Source organism: Ambystoma mexicanum, chromosome 9 (genome assembly GCF_040938575.1).
Source record: "Ambystoma mexicanum isolate Mex_15411 chromosome 9, UKY_AmexF1_1, whole genome shotgun sequence".
NCBI lineage: Eukaryota > Metazoa > Chordata > Amphibia > Caudata > Ambystomatidae > Ambystoma > Ambystoma mexicanum.
The window spans coordinates 795,966,816-795,983,939 of record NC_090931.1 but is presented as its reverse complement, the minus strand read 5'-3'; the positions used below and the strand labels follow the sequence as shown (position 1 = coordinate 795,983,939).

The 17,124-nt window shown below is 46.3% G+C and overlaps 1 protein-coding gene across 1 annotated transcript in view; it reads left to right on the top strand.

Annotated features, from left to right (window-relative positions):
• The window catches only part of EHHADH (enoyl-CoA hydratase and 3-hydroxyacyl CoA dehydrogenase), a 318,280-nt gene that overhangs the window by 37,151 nt on the left and 264,005 nt on the right, over window positions 1–17,124 (top strand). The window contains exons 2-3 of the mRNA XM_069615744.1: window positions 6,877–6,966; window positions 7,748–7,851. Coding sequence (XP_069471845.1) covers window positions 6,893–6,966; window positions 7,748–7,851 — 178 coding nt within the window. The 5' untranslated portion in view covers window positions 6,877–6,892. The remainder of the gene's footprint in view (window positions 1–6,876; window positions 6,967–7,747; window positions 7,852–17,124) is intronic.

The window sequence follows — 17,124 nt, the reverse complement described above, 5'->3', positions numbered from 1 at the left end:
TTTATAACGCGCTTAATAGCCAGAGGTTTGGAAGCGCGGGCTCGGGGATCGAACCGTGTCGTCTTGCTTCCAAGGCGAGCACGTTACCCTTGAGCTACCCTCCCGGGCTGCACCGCAACCTCTACAGCAAGGCAGGGAACTTGGCTACATCTGCTATGAATAAACAGCCATTTGCTAGGCGATGCACTGCAACAATCGGTCTCAACCCTGCCTTGCACACTCAATAAACAGAAATCTGCCCCTGAAAAGGTGCACATCCACATGTCTATAAGCGACACAGAGATAAATGTCAACACTTCAGTACCAGGCCTTTTGCAGGAGGTTAAACAACTCAGCCAGGCGCCCCATGTTAATTGGGATTACTACCGTATACAACATAAGAAGAGGAGCCATGCGCCCACATACACTTTGACGTCATGCATGGCATAGTGCCTGACAGGGATTGGGTGGAGAGGGATGAGCTCAGGCCAGATGATTGACAGCAGTCTTTTATGCACTGTCTGTGGTCCTGGGATAGGCCTGGCCCTGTATAAGGTGTGTATGTAGAAACAGGGTACTGTGACAAGACCACACAGACCAAGAAGAATACAAACCCACAACTACACACTCGACCCGAGAAGGTGGAGTAATGAGGCTCAAGCCTCGGTATCCAAAATCACCGCTGATGGATAAAAACCTATCAGTAAGAATAAGCAGCAGCACAGGGGGTTTTCCGTGAATTCGGTGTGCAACAACACACTTCAACATTGCCCCCCTTGGACTTCTAATTTGAAGTGGCAGGAAGGTCGGCACATTGGCAACCCTTACTAACAGTACTGCCTGTAAAATGCTTTACGGTGCTCCTCTTCCATATCCCAGAAATGATCTCTGTGTGTGATTGCATGGGAGTAAAGTTAGCCAGGCTTCAGCACCATACGTCAGTGCCGGGAGGAATGTTTGATATATAGGCCTCCAAAAGTGGAGCCGTGGAATACCAGCTCTACTCGGAGCCTGTAAGGGCTGCTATGGTTCCACTGACCTACTAATGTATACTCCTTTGATGGCCCCCATTTCTTCCAAGGCCCATCTGAAATGGCTGCATGGTTTTCTCCAAAGCCGTAATGCTGGTCTTTGTGGAGTTGATTATGCAGTGATCTTCTTGAGCATGTGTCATGAGCTGATCTGGGGCATTGCATAGCTATTTGTGCCCCTCCCCCACATGACAGCATTGATGGCATAGCTCAACACTGAAACATGAGTTTGGCCTCTCTTTGGAGAGATTTCTTCTCTTTTAGTGCTTCTGGGATACAAAGATTCTAAATGCTGGTGCTGTGTTTATATCCAGCGGAGTATCTACCCTCTCTTTAATACAAGTGACCCAGTTTAATATGGGCCCAAGTCCCGGAGTATAAATATGACAATTTCCTCGAGATGCGGGCACCATCCATTATCTTAAGTCAGTGAAGTTCAAATACACCCCGACAGTTATAATGACCCAAACATTGACACTTAATCGTGGGACTTGTTGCAGACAATATATACTTTAATTAATAATTCCAGGCGTGCTTACCCAAGTATTTGCTAGGGTCTAGCAAATACGGACTTCTGAAGGCAGTGGGGAGTAATATCCGGGACGCTATGTTGCATCGCCATCTCGTTCCTGACAGCACTGAAGAGTAGAGAAGGCTGAGAGGTCAGTGACTTCAATGAGGTCACACAGCGCCATTTGGCTAATGACTTGATTTTTCTTGGGCGAAAATCAAATTGAAGGACAAGCTTCGTTCTTTTAAATGTCAATTTAATTTCTATGATGTTTGTCACAAATTAAATGGTTTGCTTTTTTTTTTGTAGAATTGCACATGTTCACATCCGCATAACAAGCTCCCATGTGATAATGAAGTGTAATTTATATAGTGCCTTAATCCAAAGCGCTTTACAGAGCACATATTTACATACAATATCACCCAACTGAAATTGGTACTCATTTATCGACCTCGGAAGGATGGAAGGTTGAGTTGGCCTTGCGGGAATCGAACCTGAGACCTGCAGATCACGCTCAGATCACAGCAGTGAGCGCTCAACGGGCGGAGCTATCTGGTTTCTTTAGTTGTTTAGCTTTAAATCCTAAAAGTACAGTACTACATTTGTAAAACGCATTTCTGTTTGCATTCGGTTTCCTGAAGTCTTCCACTTATGATGGGGAAACTGAAATTAAAAACACATGTTGTTTTTGATTAACCTGTTTCTATAAGGAATTCTTATGTATTGTCTGGTTGGCATGGGTGTTGCTAGGTCTGGAATAGGTCCTGGGCTATGCTAATGTTGAGACTGTAGGGACTCGGGGCTTCCTAGCCTTTTGGTTGTAGCTCCAGGGCTTCTATCCGGGGCTACAGCCCCCTCAGCCCCTCCCTGCCCCTAGCAACGCCTCTGCTGGTTGCTTTATAAAATTAATTGTGCCACTAAAATGCAGGAGAGGGTTATTTTAGCTCCTGAAAGGCAAACATTCACAAATCGTTGTGTCAATCTGTACCACTAGAAATGGGAAGCTATATCATGCTGTACAACTAGAACTGGGAAGCTATATAGTGTGAAGTGCAGACATTTCACAAATTGTGTCTTTGCCCATTAACAAAGTGTGTGATCCTGGGCAAATCATTCAGTCTCACTGTGCCTTATCTGCCAAAATTGGTAGTGATTCAGTTCAAAAAGTAAACTTATAAAAAAGAAAGCACAGAGGTTTAATATACTATTGCATTGCACCACATTTAATTACAAGCGTGACCTTTCGTATAGTTCATAACAGAGTCTGTTGTCCCTTTACTCACTGTTTTACACCATGGTTGTTCTACTTGGATTTATTTAGAAAAAGGGCCGTTTTAAACTCAATTTCACTAACTATCTAGCACTCTTTATAGAATTGAAAGGGTAATAATAGTAATGCAACTATACTTAATGGTTACTCGCAGGTAGTTGTTTATCAACCTTGGAAGGTGGAAAGGCTGACTGGGGGTCTGGCAGAGGCTGTGCAGTCCATAGTTAGCCACTGTTAATGAGTACCATATGAGGACCCTATGTCCAAACAAGCATTTATGATTATGCTGGAGAAATAGGGAATGGCTCACGCAGTGTGCGACAAGAAAAATGGGAGTTCAACTTTGATATAGTATTTAATTAAGTGTTGAGAACCAGTTACCTCTTCCGCATAGCAATGTTCAGGGGCAACAGGTCTCCTTTTCAGGCAGATTTTGCTCCTGAGAGCACGGCTCTAGTGATATAAAATAAACACGAAGCCCCAAGTGAAAAGGCAAGAGGGACTTCCACTCCCAAGCTAAAAGGGAGAGAAAAGACAAAAAATACAACAAATCAGTAGGTGTAAGGCCCCATGTGAAACAATCACCTCTCTCCAAATCCCATGTTGCTCTTCCTACCGGTAGAAGGGATCGATAACGTAGTTGAACCATAATGAAATCCAAAGACCTCCCACCATTGGAAAGATAGTCCATAGGCCAGAAAAACCACCCAGTTAGTAACCAACGGACACAAAAAGTCACAGTACGCGAGGAACTAACGCCAGGCGGAACGAGGGCAGAAACTAAAGGAAATAATACCACTCCACTTTAGGAAAAAACAAAAAAGGTAGAGTCCCAAATCCAGAATCCAAGGAATAAGAGCCACACATGGTTCCCAAACACAGTATCCAAAGGCAATCCAGCAGCAAACCAAAAGAGGCATAGTAATAAAATAAAGCCAGAAATCCAACGTAGAAGGCAACCAATCCAAAGAGGGAAATCCAATCAGCAATCCAGGGTCCAGAAAACAGAGGGTCCATAGGCCAGCGGCAAGATTCAGAGACAAGAAAAAAGCAAGGCTACTCATACAAAGAAAATCCAAAGTTGTGGAGGAGCGCCACATCGGACGTCCTTTTCTGTTTTATATGAGTTGGCGTGAGAACGCTGGTTCTGGGTCGCACGCTGGTCGTTATGGTGCAGGAACGTGATGACATCATCTCGTTGTGTGTGTGAACAGCAGGCTTCCGGGAACCGTAGTTCTGCCTGACGCCCGTTGAGCAAGGTGCCACTGGAGTCTCCATTTTTCCAATGTTGGGGAGGAAGGATAGCTATGGGGCAACACGTTTGTCTTGAAGGAAGACAACACAGCGCAACACAGGTTTGAATACCAATCCCGTGCTTAGAAACCAGTCACTAGTGTTAAGTGCGTTATAAAAGAACAATTATGATGTCCCAGGTCTGTGCCGACCAGAGATGCCCGGCAAGCATACCCGGGACGTGTCATTAAGAGTGCTAAGAAATATACTCACCAGCAATGTGTTCCCAGAATCATGGAAACTCTTATTTGGTCCCCATTTTCAAGAAGGGGGGGACAGGTCACTGCCACTGAATTATAGACCTATCGCTTCCTGGATGTGGGGAGCAACATTTTGTCATCTATCGCCCTCAGAGATATCAATATTTGGGCTGCTAAGGCTAACCGTTTGGATAAAGATCAGTCCGGGTTTTGCAAAGTGTTGGGTACGCTATTAAACAGATTTACATTGAGTTTGCTTCTGAGGATGAGTTATGCAAGGAAACACTCTATATATGCTGTGCTCATAGATTTGTCATCTTCATTTGGCAAGGTGAGCCGGGTCAAACTGGGGAGGAAATTGGAAGAGTGGAAAGTACGAGTTATTTTGTTGGAAATTCTTCACACAAGCACCAAGGTTATTTTAATGCTGGACGGAAAAGGTCATATGTCCATGGCCACCAGCACAAACCGAGGCCTGAGACAGGGCGTGTGTTAGTGCCAGCCCTCTTTAACTTGTACTTGTCTCGTAAATACCCGGGCAATGCTAAAGCTTTTCCCCCTCTCATTGATACCCGTCATGTTCAGTATTTGGCATATGCGGACGACCTAGTGATTCTGGATCGAACACCTATTGGTCTGCAACGTAGTTTAGATAGAATAGCCAGCTAGATGACAGTACATGAGCTCGAGGTTAATTCCAGCAAATCAAAAATGATTTGTACGAATGAAAGAGAAAAGTAGGAGTTCATATGGAAAATGAATGGAGTTGGGATGGAAACAGTGAACCAGTTTATGGTTCTGGGCTTCATGCTGTACAATAGTTCAAACATGGAGGCCCACTTTGATATGCTTAAGGAAAAATGCATGGTTTGTATCCCCCAAATGAAAAAAATAAACCACACATTATGGTCTTTCTTCCCTGTTGCCCATATTGAAATATTAGAATTCAAAGGTTGTTCCTATTGTTACCTGTGATGCGGACATTCTTCTCATAGCAAGAAATGCAATATGGCCAAAGCTGAAGGGTACGATGTGGAGAAAAAAGTTCTCTCCCTTCCATACTGCCTTCCTGTGGTGGTGGTCCCGATTCATGAGCTGGGTCTCCTCTCTCTGGCCAGTCGAACAGGGTGGAAGACCTTATCCTTCTATGGAGAAATCCTGAATCCCCCAAGTCAGACTTGAACTATGAAATGCTGGGGAAAAGATGGCATGCACCTACATTCATGAGTCAATGAGTGTGTAAATGTACTGCCCATGATGTATCCTAATAAAGAAATAATGATAGAACAGCCAGAACTAGTAAAACAAATTCTTTTTGGAATTACGATTGGTGCACACACGGTAAATAAATGCTCCCTGTTTTATGATCTTGATGAGGAAGAATGTGGTAACTACTTGTGTTTAAAACATTTCCCAGCCCCAAGTGGAGATCTACCTTTCTTAGACTTAGATGAAATAGTCGGGCAACTCTGGAAGGTATCGGTGTCAGAACGCAGATACCAAGATCTGAAAGTATCCGTCGCCTGGGCCGGGTCAGAAGCACTATCAAGATGCTTAAGCATCTGTTGTGTGAATGTCCAGAAACCTTTATATACCACTATCCAAACTGTAAGGTTTTCGTAAAAGATCTGAGGATATGTGATCCTGTGCAATTACGGCCGAGGATACGGTCTGGCACCTGTATACCGTGGGTCTGGCACCTGTATGCCGTGGGTCTGGCACCTGTATGCCGTGGGTCTGGCACCTGTATGCCGTGGGTCTGGCACCTGTATGCCGTGGGTCTGGCACCTGTATGCCGTTAGTATTGGCAGCATTAAGAGGTGTCAGTGAGATCCTAAGCATTCTCAAAAATAAGACACTTGAGGGTTACTGGGTATAAATTGGCGCATCTTTTCCTAGTCATGTGATCCGTCTTATTCCGGAATATTCATATGGATAATGGATTGAGACTTGTGAAATCTTTTGGCTGCTTTGTGTAAAAATGGTTACATTAAACAGAATGGATTGAAAACTTGCTGATAACTATATATGCACTTTATGTGTATGCACTTTCTTGCTACCTTCCAAAGATCTACGCTGGAAAGCTATGAATGTTCAACTGTTTACTGTGCTAATTACCGTTTTATATGTTACTTCTTTTAGTTCTCTCTCTCTCTCTCTGTCTCTCTCTCTCTCTATATATATATATATACACATACATATGTGTGTGTATTTGTATAATGTAATTGTGTAAGGTTTACTTTAATAAACCATATCACATTAAAAATAAAATGTAAAAAAAGTATTGGCGGGCAGAGGGTGTCGCTGACATACATGAAAGGTCAGAGTGCATGGAGAGGTGTAGCGTCGAAACGAGGCTCCCGTTGAAGATTATACACACACCCTCCCCTCTGCCCCCCTTCGCCATTTGACTGGTTGGGATTTTCACTGACAGTGTGTCGACTAATGTTTGAACAGAAGGGGCGGGTCTAGGCGTCACCATGCGCCTAGTCTAGAGTCCAAAGGCACTGGGTTGAGTTTGGAGGTGAACTTTGCCTTCGTTTCACATCTCCTCGCCCTGCTTTCTTTCCTTCCTATTTGTTTTCGTTGCAGCGCCCGGAGAAGGACAATGTCTGCTTTAAAACGCATGTTGGGCCCAGTCGCTGTGATCACCATAAGTAACCCACCTGTGAACGCATTAAGGTAAGCATGGTCATCTTCGCCGCTGCTTGGGTGGAGTGTGCTGCCGCTGTGACGCCTGGCACTTTACAGGTTGCCATGTAGTAAGCGAGAGTGTGCCCAATAAATAGCTGCGACACAAAGAGGCCGACGGCTGCCAGTCACATCTAGCTGCATGCGTTGCCATTAAACGGCCCTGTGTTATGAAGCGTTTGCATATCACCCCTGTTGTCTCAGCGCGCATTCTTGATATATTATCTGAATAGAAGTCGTGTGTGTAGTGCAGCACCACTCGCGAGATTACACCGCGGCGCTGTCCCGAGAGCAGTGCCAAGCCTCTGTCCAGAAATCGTTTTTCCATGAATAAACTTGACGTGGAGTCCCCGGATACTATTAAAATGGTGCCACGTCAGTGCCGCGGCAACTCCCGGGTCTTCTCTTTTCTTAGTTCCAGTGACCAGTAAAGGGTTCAATTTAGATTCATTGTGTTTGTGTATTGTATGTGGATATCCCAAACCCATGGAGAGGATTTGGCTTTTAGGAACCGTAGCTGGAGACCCGTGTAAGCGCTATTGTGTTTCTGGCCGCAGGTTTAGGGAGACAAAGCACATCTGTAAAAACTGATTTGCCCTGGACTGTCTCTAGGTCTTGGGGATCAATTCCAAGCCAGGGACAGTGTCTTTGTGGAGCATCTGTTACTTGCACGGATAGACTAAAACCAGCGATCCAATGTTGCATGTGACCCCTCCAAGAGCAGGTTTTAGTTGGTTGAGACTTCGCTAATTGAATTTTGTTTTTGTTTTAGTCCAGCGGTTCAAGAATCTTTATTGAAAGTACTGAAGGAAATAAACCTTGATCCAACGGTAAAAGCCATTGTGCTAGGTGGAGAAAATGGCAAATTTAGTGCAGGTAAAGCATTTTTTCAACATTTGCTTTTCAGATCACTTGACCTACCCCTTCTCTGTTCCCATTTTACGTTAGTTGTGCATTTACGTAACAACTATTTGTATGACACTGAACGATATTGGTTGTCCTTTTTCCTCTGTATAGTTCTCAAGCCACTAGGCAAGTGATACTATTCCCCAGCTTTAATCCAGCATAAGTAGCAAATCACACCATTTCCCACTGTGGTTACCGGTTATCCTTCGTATGCTTCACTCATTGGAGTCCATCAGTTGTCCTCTGGTCCCGCTTGCACATGTCAGTATGTTCTCTTTTGATCATCCTCACTCTTTGGCTCACCAGCATGCATTTAAATCTCTAAATGGTGTATGTTCACCTGAATGCGTGTAAAGTCTCTGTTGAAACTCCTCCCTTGAATGCCTTGTCTGCAAGCTTTGTGTCTCGCCTACCCCTGCCTGCCTGCCTCTATTCTTTGCCCTTTACAGCTAATCCAGAACAGGACTGAGAGACTTGTCCTTGGCCTCAAGCCATATCTCCCCAGCCCTGAAATCTCTCCACCGGACCCTGTGGCTGCAAGGATCAAGTTCATGATCCTCTGCATCATCCACAAGGCTTTCTGGGGCCGGGGACTGCACTACCTCCAACTTTCTCTTCCTAAACATCTTCCTTTTCTAGCCCTCTGCTCATCTATCTCCAACTCTCTGAGGGTCAGATGTTTCTTCAAGCAGAGAGTGGGGGGTAGAGATCTTTCCTCTGCTGGGGCCTCCCTCGGGAACAGCCTCCCTGGCACTCTCAAACTTGAGCATGACCACCTCCGGTTCCGGAAGCAACTCAAGATCTTCCTTTTCGCTTCCGCTTTCTCTCTCTCTCGCTGATGTCCCTGTCTGCTGCGCATACTGTTTTACCTGGCCACCCACTGAACTTATGGGACCAGGCTCCTGCACTACCAATTGCCTTTGCACTGCCTCTGGGCCTCCCGAGCACCTAAGGGGCTTTATCTGCAACCCTGCAGAGCACTGACTCTCTGCACTCATGCGCCACCTCCCTGGCAGCACTTACAAGTTCCTTTGCACTCTCCCCTCCCCCCTCACCTCCTGGCACTTCGCCCACTCCCTGCCCCCACACTTGCGCAATCTGAATGACACAAGGCTTAGTAAATTGTTGTTTTTGCCCTCGTACTGTTTTCCCTTCCTTGTCTTGTTGTGCCTAGAAACACTTGCGTACAGGCGTGTTATAAATTACTTATCATATCATACCCTCTCGCTCACTCACTCTTGTCACCATCTACAGGCCCCCCGGGCCAATCTCTCTCTTCCTGTCAGAGTGGGCTGACCTCACCTCCTCTCCCTTGACCTCTACTTCTAAGTTTCTCCTCCTTGGAGACTTCAATATTCACCTTGACTCTCCTGGCACTGCCTCCTTACTCTTCTGCAACCTCTGTGACTCTTTCCCTTACCATTCTTTCCTCTGGTCCGCCCCACTCAGCCGGGCACACCCTGGATGCGCTCCTTGCAGCAGACATCCCTTTCCCTTTCTCTAACCCTCTCACTACACCTCTCTCCTGGTCGCTCCATACCGTCCTCTCCTCTCACCTGGAGCTTTTGGGCTCCCCGGCTAAGCCTCTTTCCGCCAGGCCAGTCTCCTTCTCCGTCATTCGACCGATGAAGCGAGTGTCAGTAGATGCTTTTGCCGCCTCTTTCATTCCCCCTCCAACCCCTGCTGGTGACTCTCCTACTGACTCTGCCCTTGCTAAACTTCACCTTTCCATTTCGAATACCCTTGACACCGACATGAGGATCTGTATGAAGCCTGCTTGCAAGAGCGATAATTGGTGTAGAGGAGCAGCTGAATGCCTCTGCAGGAAGTCCTGCCCCCATACTTCCTATGTGCTGGAAACCAGAAGTCGCATCATGCATGACACCAGCGATTGTGCCTATTCCGCGGAGAGCCTTCGAGAAGAGGTATCCATTGGGAAGACCCAATATGATGTATCTCCATAGAGATGATAATTTCTTGGAGGAAATCCCTGAAGGGATATGAATATGAAAGAAAAGAGAAGTTGGTGACGCCACATGAAGCGAGTGTGACGCACTGGGAAAAGCGGCTGATGAAAAGGATGTATGGGCCGTATGGAATCTGATGACGAAATAAAGAATCTAGTAAACGTTCATATGCGGAATGAAGATTGCACGTGTGAAGAGCACTGCAGAAAATGCAAGCCATTTAATAACTGTACAGATGCAGTAACCATGGGCCTAATTATAGGGGGGGACAGGAGGAACAAGTCCCCCCAACTTTTGTGGCATGTCAAATTGTCCCCCCATCTTTTGGCAGTGGGGGGCCACATTGCAGCTGCTGCATAAGTATTTGGACAGTGCGAGCCTGGCTAAAGCACCCAGCCAGGCTCGCGCTGTCCATTAAATAAAGCGGGCAGCAGGTATACCCTGCGTGGCTCAGTTCCTCACCGTGGCTGGTGGCCAGACTCAAAGTCAGCAGCCATTGCCAGGGTGCTGGACTGGGTGGTATTCATAGTATTCATCCATAGTATTCATATGCTCGCATTTAGTGTGTTAAATAAAAAAAAGAAAATTGGGGGGGGGGGGAGAATGTCACATTTCAGTCGCATCATATAAAGTATGCCTTTGCCAAATGATGCAAAAGGTTAGCATATCGCCTTATCTTTTGTCGTGATTAAGTCTTCAAAGACAGCCTATGAACCATTCTTTAGAATTTTGTGGAATTGCATTCTGGTTTTTGTAGTCTTCAAGATGGGGGTGAAAATAACGCAACATTTGTACTCTTATTGTTTGACATATTTCAATAAGGATTCCTATATTGCTGGAGTACTTTAATTATGATGCGTGTACTTTTCAGGTCCGATTTATAAAACAGAGTATTGTTGGAAGCCAAACTTCGTGGTAAGGAGGGGAATGGATCAGAGGGCACATTTGTTGGGATGATTTCCCAGTTCCATGGACGTGGGAAGAGAGGTTGATGAACTGAAGATGTTCTACCTGGCCCTTTGCTGATTTTCAGGGTACAAGTTGAGGTTACGACAGCGTCCGCTCACTTTTTTCACAGTGCCGACTCCATTCCCCATTGTATGTTTTTGAGGCCAACATGCAAAAAATCTTCTTTACTCAAGTTTTCTCCCAACAGCATTTGAACCCACAAAACCACACAAAAGTGTCTTCAAAGCACATTTGGTATTTTGCTTTCCGTAGAATATTTCAATATATATTTTTGGGTTAAAAGGAGGGTGCACACCTTTTATACTTTGCAGCAGTGTTCTAGGAAAATCTCCTATAGCTGTTTTTTTTTTTTTACGGGTATTGATTCATTTTGTGAACGACAGTGCTCATTTCTATTTTGAATTTTCTTCTATTCGGAAAGGCCAGTTGAATTAAATTTGCATATTACACTTTAGGATGTGTTCAGTCCCTGTGTGTATGTTAATGATCCCCACACTTTTTTCTGGACTTGAGCCCTACTGATGACATTTGTAGACCTGTGTCATTGCTTACTCTGACTGCCTCAGTACCTTTCGGGTAAATAGGCTTAGTTGCGATTGCACTATCCTGCAGCAAAATCGCTCTCCCCCATCTGGCCCCGGGCCAATCCCTGCCCTTACATCCTTGGGACGTACAGTTACATTAGGTATGTTTGGGTTACTTACGGGTGATCTTCATTACCCTTTGTCCTGCTCTTCCTCATCACAGTACTTTCTTTTGAGGTCCCCACTCACTTGGTAGACTGCTCCAATAAAAGCCTCACGCCTGATATTGCTACAACCGTAATATTACGTTAGTTTATTTGATCCCTACAGATATTAATGACACATTTCTTTACATCATTTTCTGCGAGGGGCCCCACACATCTTTTGCCACCCAGGGCCCTGCAAATCCTAGGGTGGGCCCTGACTGCGGGCTAACCCTGTAGTGAGGGGCTAACATTTAGAGACTGCGAGAGTCACCGGGAGAAGAGCAAACTTTGCCGTTGCACCTGCATATTCTAATTAGACTATTCTAGTCACCTTGAATGTTAAAAGCTGCTGACTCTCCGTGTCAGAAACACACACTTAAGAACTGTGAGAATGAGCTGCCTTTTGTCTCCCATGCCCTGCTCACTCCCCTGACATGCAAGTACCAAGTCACCCATCATGATTTCAATTGCCTTAAAACTTATGCATACAAACTCAGATGCTAACAATGAAATGCGTTAAATTATTACTAATTGCCAGGCCCTTGTTAAAAGTGGCAGCACCCCGAACCCCCCAGGAAGCACTGTTTGTCAGGTCCTGTCCTTCCATGGCAATGTATTTTAGCCAAGTCAAGTCAGAGTAGACCAACATTTCGGGTGTGTTGACTTTTGTGTCTGAATGAATGATAAATAAGGCATTGTTTGTATGTTCTGGGTGGAATGAAGTTTGTGAATGTTATGTTGTTGTGTCACTGGGTGGGTGGCAGGCAGGAATGAAGATGGTTGGGGGGCACCCTGCTTAGAGCGAAAACAGTGAGGCACCCGTAGTTCTACCTTGAACTAATGCCGTTTCCCTGATGCGCTGGTTCTTCCTGCGCTTTTGTCCTGTGCCTTTGTTTGTCCACTGTGTTTTTGTTTGTGCGCCCTGATGCCTGCGGGCTTTGGCGCCCTATAAATCAATAAATTAATAATAATTATTACAATGGTGACAAAGATAAGGTTAATAGCCGCATATTTTCTCGAGGATACCAGCCAGCAGGGAGCTTAAACACTAAATACCCACTGAAGACCTCTAAGCCCTTCTTTGTCAGCAAGTGGCTGATATGGAGGAACCAGTGTTAGAAGGCAATTAGATGATAACACTTCGGTGTATCCTGTGGGAAGAGAAAATGCACTTAGTAATGCGAGCCCTGCAAAGGCCACATTTTAAGCCCCAGAACAAAAATAGAGAGAGAGGAATATATTGGTGTGTTACAAGACCGCAGAGTGCTGACTGGCAACATAAGGGCAGGTGCTGGAGGCCAACCCTGCGGTTCGAGGCCTCTTCTATTTGAAAAGTTTGAAAGGCCCTGAAGCCATCCATGGTGAATGGGTATGAATTTTGAGTGTGTGTGTATGTATGTATGTAAGTATATGGCGCTTGGCAGGTGCAGCATTTGTTTATGGGCATTGAGAAGGCAAATATGAAATATTACATAGCTAGACTCTTTCTGGCATTTTGGGGCAGCCAGACTAGCCCTTTCTTAACGTGACATGACTTTATTCTGGGCATCTTGATAAAGCAAACATGGTATGTGTTATGAATTGGCTAGACTGTCATTTGTTACTGTTGTGAATGCAGTGAATTCTAAAGACACACTGTGGTGTTATAACTTCCAGAAGACTGGCGTGCCTTTAGAATTAAAATTTAAAGATACGCCACCAGTCTTATGAAAGAGCATCAGCAAGGGACTCTTGTGGTGTCATAGTTTAGCATTTATCCGTCAGAGCCACATCACCCTTCCTCCACCCTGCCCCTTTCCTTCAGTTGTCATGCCCCCCCCCCCAACATTTCCGGTAAACTTACTCCACTGGCAGCATCGCAAGTAGACTAAGTAATCATAAAGGCTGGCTATACGTAGTAGCTATTGTATAGAAGCTGGACATCTGTGTCACATATTTAGTAAGCTCAGACCCACGAAGGAAGAAGGATCGGAAAGCTGTGTCCCAGCAACATGAAGCTAAGAGCATGGAAAGGCCTGGAAGAGCTTCTTGGCTTGGTGTCAAAGGATGAACTAGCGAAGAACTGGTTATCTATCTAAAAAGAACAGGAACCGTTGGACGTTGAATCATCTTGGATTAAGGTACAAGGAAAGAACACAATAAGTGCCAAGTTTATTAATTAAAGACAATTAAATGCTGCAAAACAGGCCGAAATACGGTCTCCTGTCAAGTGAGCCAAGGATGGAAATAGGAGTTGGGCATGCAGACCAGAACTGTGATAAGAGTGTGCCTGTACTCCCATATATTCTTAGGAGCAAGGATACATTGCAAGGCCAAGTTCAAAGACAATCTAAATGGCAGAAGGCATGAGAGATGTTGGGCTAACTGGGTGGGAAGCAAAAGCCAAGTCCACCGACTGGCACCTGGGGTACAAGTGCTACTAGTGAACCGAATGTTCCAGAAGGGTACGAGTGTGCCAACCAATTATAGAGGGGCATATAACGAAGGGCCTCATGTTTTGAGAGCCACTGATATACTGTGTATCTAATAACCGGGGTGGCCATAAGTTGTCCACCTGACTGTAGAGACCCAATCACAACCTGTTCAGTGGTTATTAACTACATTGAGAGTTCGCAGCCATCTGCTTTTTGCTCACTGTACCTTTCACAGATGGGAAATATTAATTTGCATATCAGTCTTTGTCCCATCCACAAGGGCAGTCCAGCACCGAAATGCTATGGCAATTCTCTTCTGAACAAGAGTACCAACAGCAACCCCATACACGTGTTTCAGCCTTGTTGGGCCTCATCAGTGAGGTGAAGCTGTACCTCCCTGAGCACAGTGAGCAGGGAGTCCACGTCTGGTTGCCCCCAGGTAACTCTTTTGAGAGAGGGGCGCCTGCTACCTTTTTTGTATTTTTGAAAGGAACTTGGGGTTGGTCACCCTAAGTTACCTGGGGGCAACCAGACGTGGACTCCCTGCTCACTGTGCTCAGAGAGGCACAGCTTCACCCCACTGATGAGGCCCAACAAGGCTGAAACACATGTATGGGGTTGTTGTTGGGACTCTTGTTCAGAAAGGAATTGCCATAGCATTTTGGTGCTGGTCTGCCCATGTGGGCGGGACAAAGACTGATGTGCAAATGGATATTTCCCATCTGTGAAAGGTACAGTGAGCAAAAAGCAGATGGCTGCGAACTCTCATAATAACCACTGAACAGGTTATCATGCCGTGTTCTTTCGAGAGAGGGGCGCCTGCTATCTTTTTTCACGTATGACAGGATGCGGTGGAAGACATATCAAGGTGTTCTATCTGCACTCAGTTGTGACTTCCAACCCGAAGGTCCCCGACACATAACAAACTCCCTGTTTAAGACAATTGGTATTAACAGTCGGTGGAGACTTTTGCCAAACTTCCTGAGTTGGTTTTATTAATTGGTGTAAAAGTTATTCTGCATCCCATCCGTGCATGATGTGTTACTAATAAGGACCTTAAGTTCATTGGTATGATTCTCATCTTGCCTCGCTGAAAAGCAAGGGCAGAGTCGTGGAACCGAAGTGGCTGGCCTCAAGCACATCCTCTGACAAACTGGCCTGTTGCCTTCTCCAAAGGCAATACAGATTCTCCCATCTGTTCCAAGAAGCGTGTCCACATCCAAGCCGCATTTCTAGAGCCAGCAACAACACAGCTAAACTCTTTAAAATCTGTAAGGAACTTGCCAGTCCTTCTGCAGTCTCCACCGCTCCTCTTTCTTCATAGGCCCTATGTATAGCCCTGGCCTCCCATTTTCTATCCAAATCCAAGGACATCTTGGCCTCGCTCTCCTCCAACTCACCCCCCCCCCCATCTACTCCCTCTCCTACTCTTAGGCCTCCCTTGGCCCCTCCTCCTTCCAACCACTCTCCCCATTCTCACCCACAGCACCCAAGGAGGTTACTAAGATAGTCTGCTCTATGAACGTCTCCTCCAAACAGGTGGTACCCTGCTCCTCCAGAACTTTCTTGGACAACATTGCCTCCCTCGCTCCCTCTTTGGCCGAGTTCTGCAACCACTCCTTTGCCACTGGATCCTTCCCACCCCCTCTCCTCAAGCACAACCCCCTCCTAAAAAAGCCATGTGCAAACCATTCCTGCCTGGCAAAATACCACGCTATTTCCACTGCCCCTTTCTAGTCCTTCACACTGAATCTGCTGGCTGCCTCCACGACCATCACTCTGGATTTAGAGCATCCATCGGCACAGAAACTGCTCTCCTGAACACCCATGAAGACCTGCTCTCTAACCTTGATTCCAGTTCTCCCTCTGCACTCATCCTCCTCGACTTGCCTCTGCCTTTGACACTGCCAATCATGACATCCTCCTAAATCGGCTCTGTGCTACCCTTACCATCACAGATCAGGCACTGGATTGGTTGACCTCTTTCCTCACTGATCGACACTCCCAGGTCCAGCTGGGCCCCGTTCTCTCGTCCACCTCACCCTCCATGTGTGGTGTCCCTCAGGGCTCTATCCTTTCACCCTGGCTTCTCATCCTCTACCTTGCCCCTCTTGCCCACCTGATCGCCACCTTCTCTCCTAATTTCCAGTGTTATGCGGTTGACACTCAGCTCTCCTTTAAGCCCCCCTCCTCTTCGTCTTCTTCCTCTCATTCCCAACTGCCTGACTGCTATTCAGGCATGGTGTGCTGCTAATGATCTTTGCCTTAATGCCAGTACGACTTCTCATTGGGACTCCTGCCCCCTCCTTTCCTCCTACTCTCTGGCCATCCTCCGTGGACCCTCTCCCGGCACCCTCGTGTAAGGCAAAAAACCTGGGTGTCATCTTTTTACTCCTCTGTCACCTTATACCCTCATATCGCTGACTTTGTCAAGAAGGCCCTCTATCCACTGTACCTTCTCAGTGGCGTTCTCCCTTTCCTCACCTTCCCCCATAAACTCAATGTCTCCAGAGGTTCTCTCCATGCTGGAATACTGCAACAGCCTCTTCTTTCACCTTCCTCTTTACTCCTTCCGCCCTATTCAACTAATCGAGAATAGGAAAGCAAGACTTATCCTTGGCCTCAAGCCCAGGGACCGCATCTCTACAGCCCTACAATCTCTCCACAAAGATCAAATTCAAGTCCCTCTGCATCATCCACAAGGCTTCCTGGGGCCTGGGACCCTGCTACACCCAACTGTGCGCCTATATACCTCCCTGCTAGAGTCCTTCCATCCTCTAGTTCCAACTCTCTGCAGATCAGACATTTCTCCAAGCACGGAGTAAGGGGTAGACCTTTCAATGGCAGGTCCCTCCCTCTGGAATGGCCTCCCATCCTCTCTCAGACTTGAGCTGGGTCTCCTTAAGTTGCGGAAGCTCCTCAATACCTTCCTTTTCTCCTCCTCCTTCCCTCTCTCTCCCATGCTAATGCCCCAGCAGTTGCAACTGGTTGTATGGTACCTTATGAGTTTTACTGGGGCCAGGCCTTCCTCGACCAGTACCCCCCGAACTCCTTAACTAGCACTTGCACTCAGGCATCCCTCCCTGACTAGCCTACTTAGCCTGGTTCACCCTATTCGCACTAGTCTACCCCTACCCGTGCACTTGCCCTCTTGGCTCCCTCT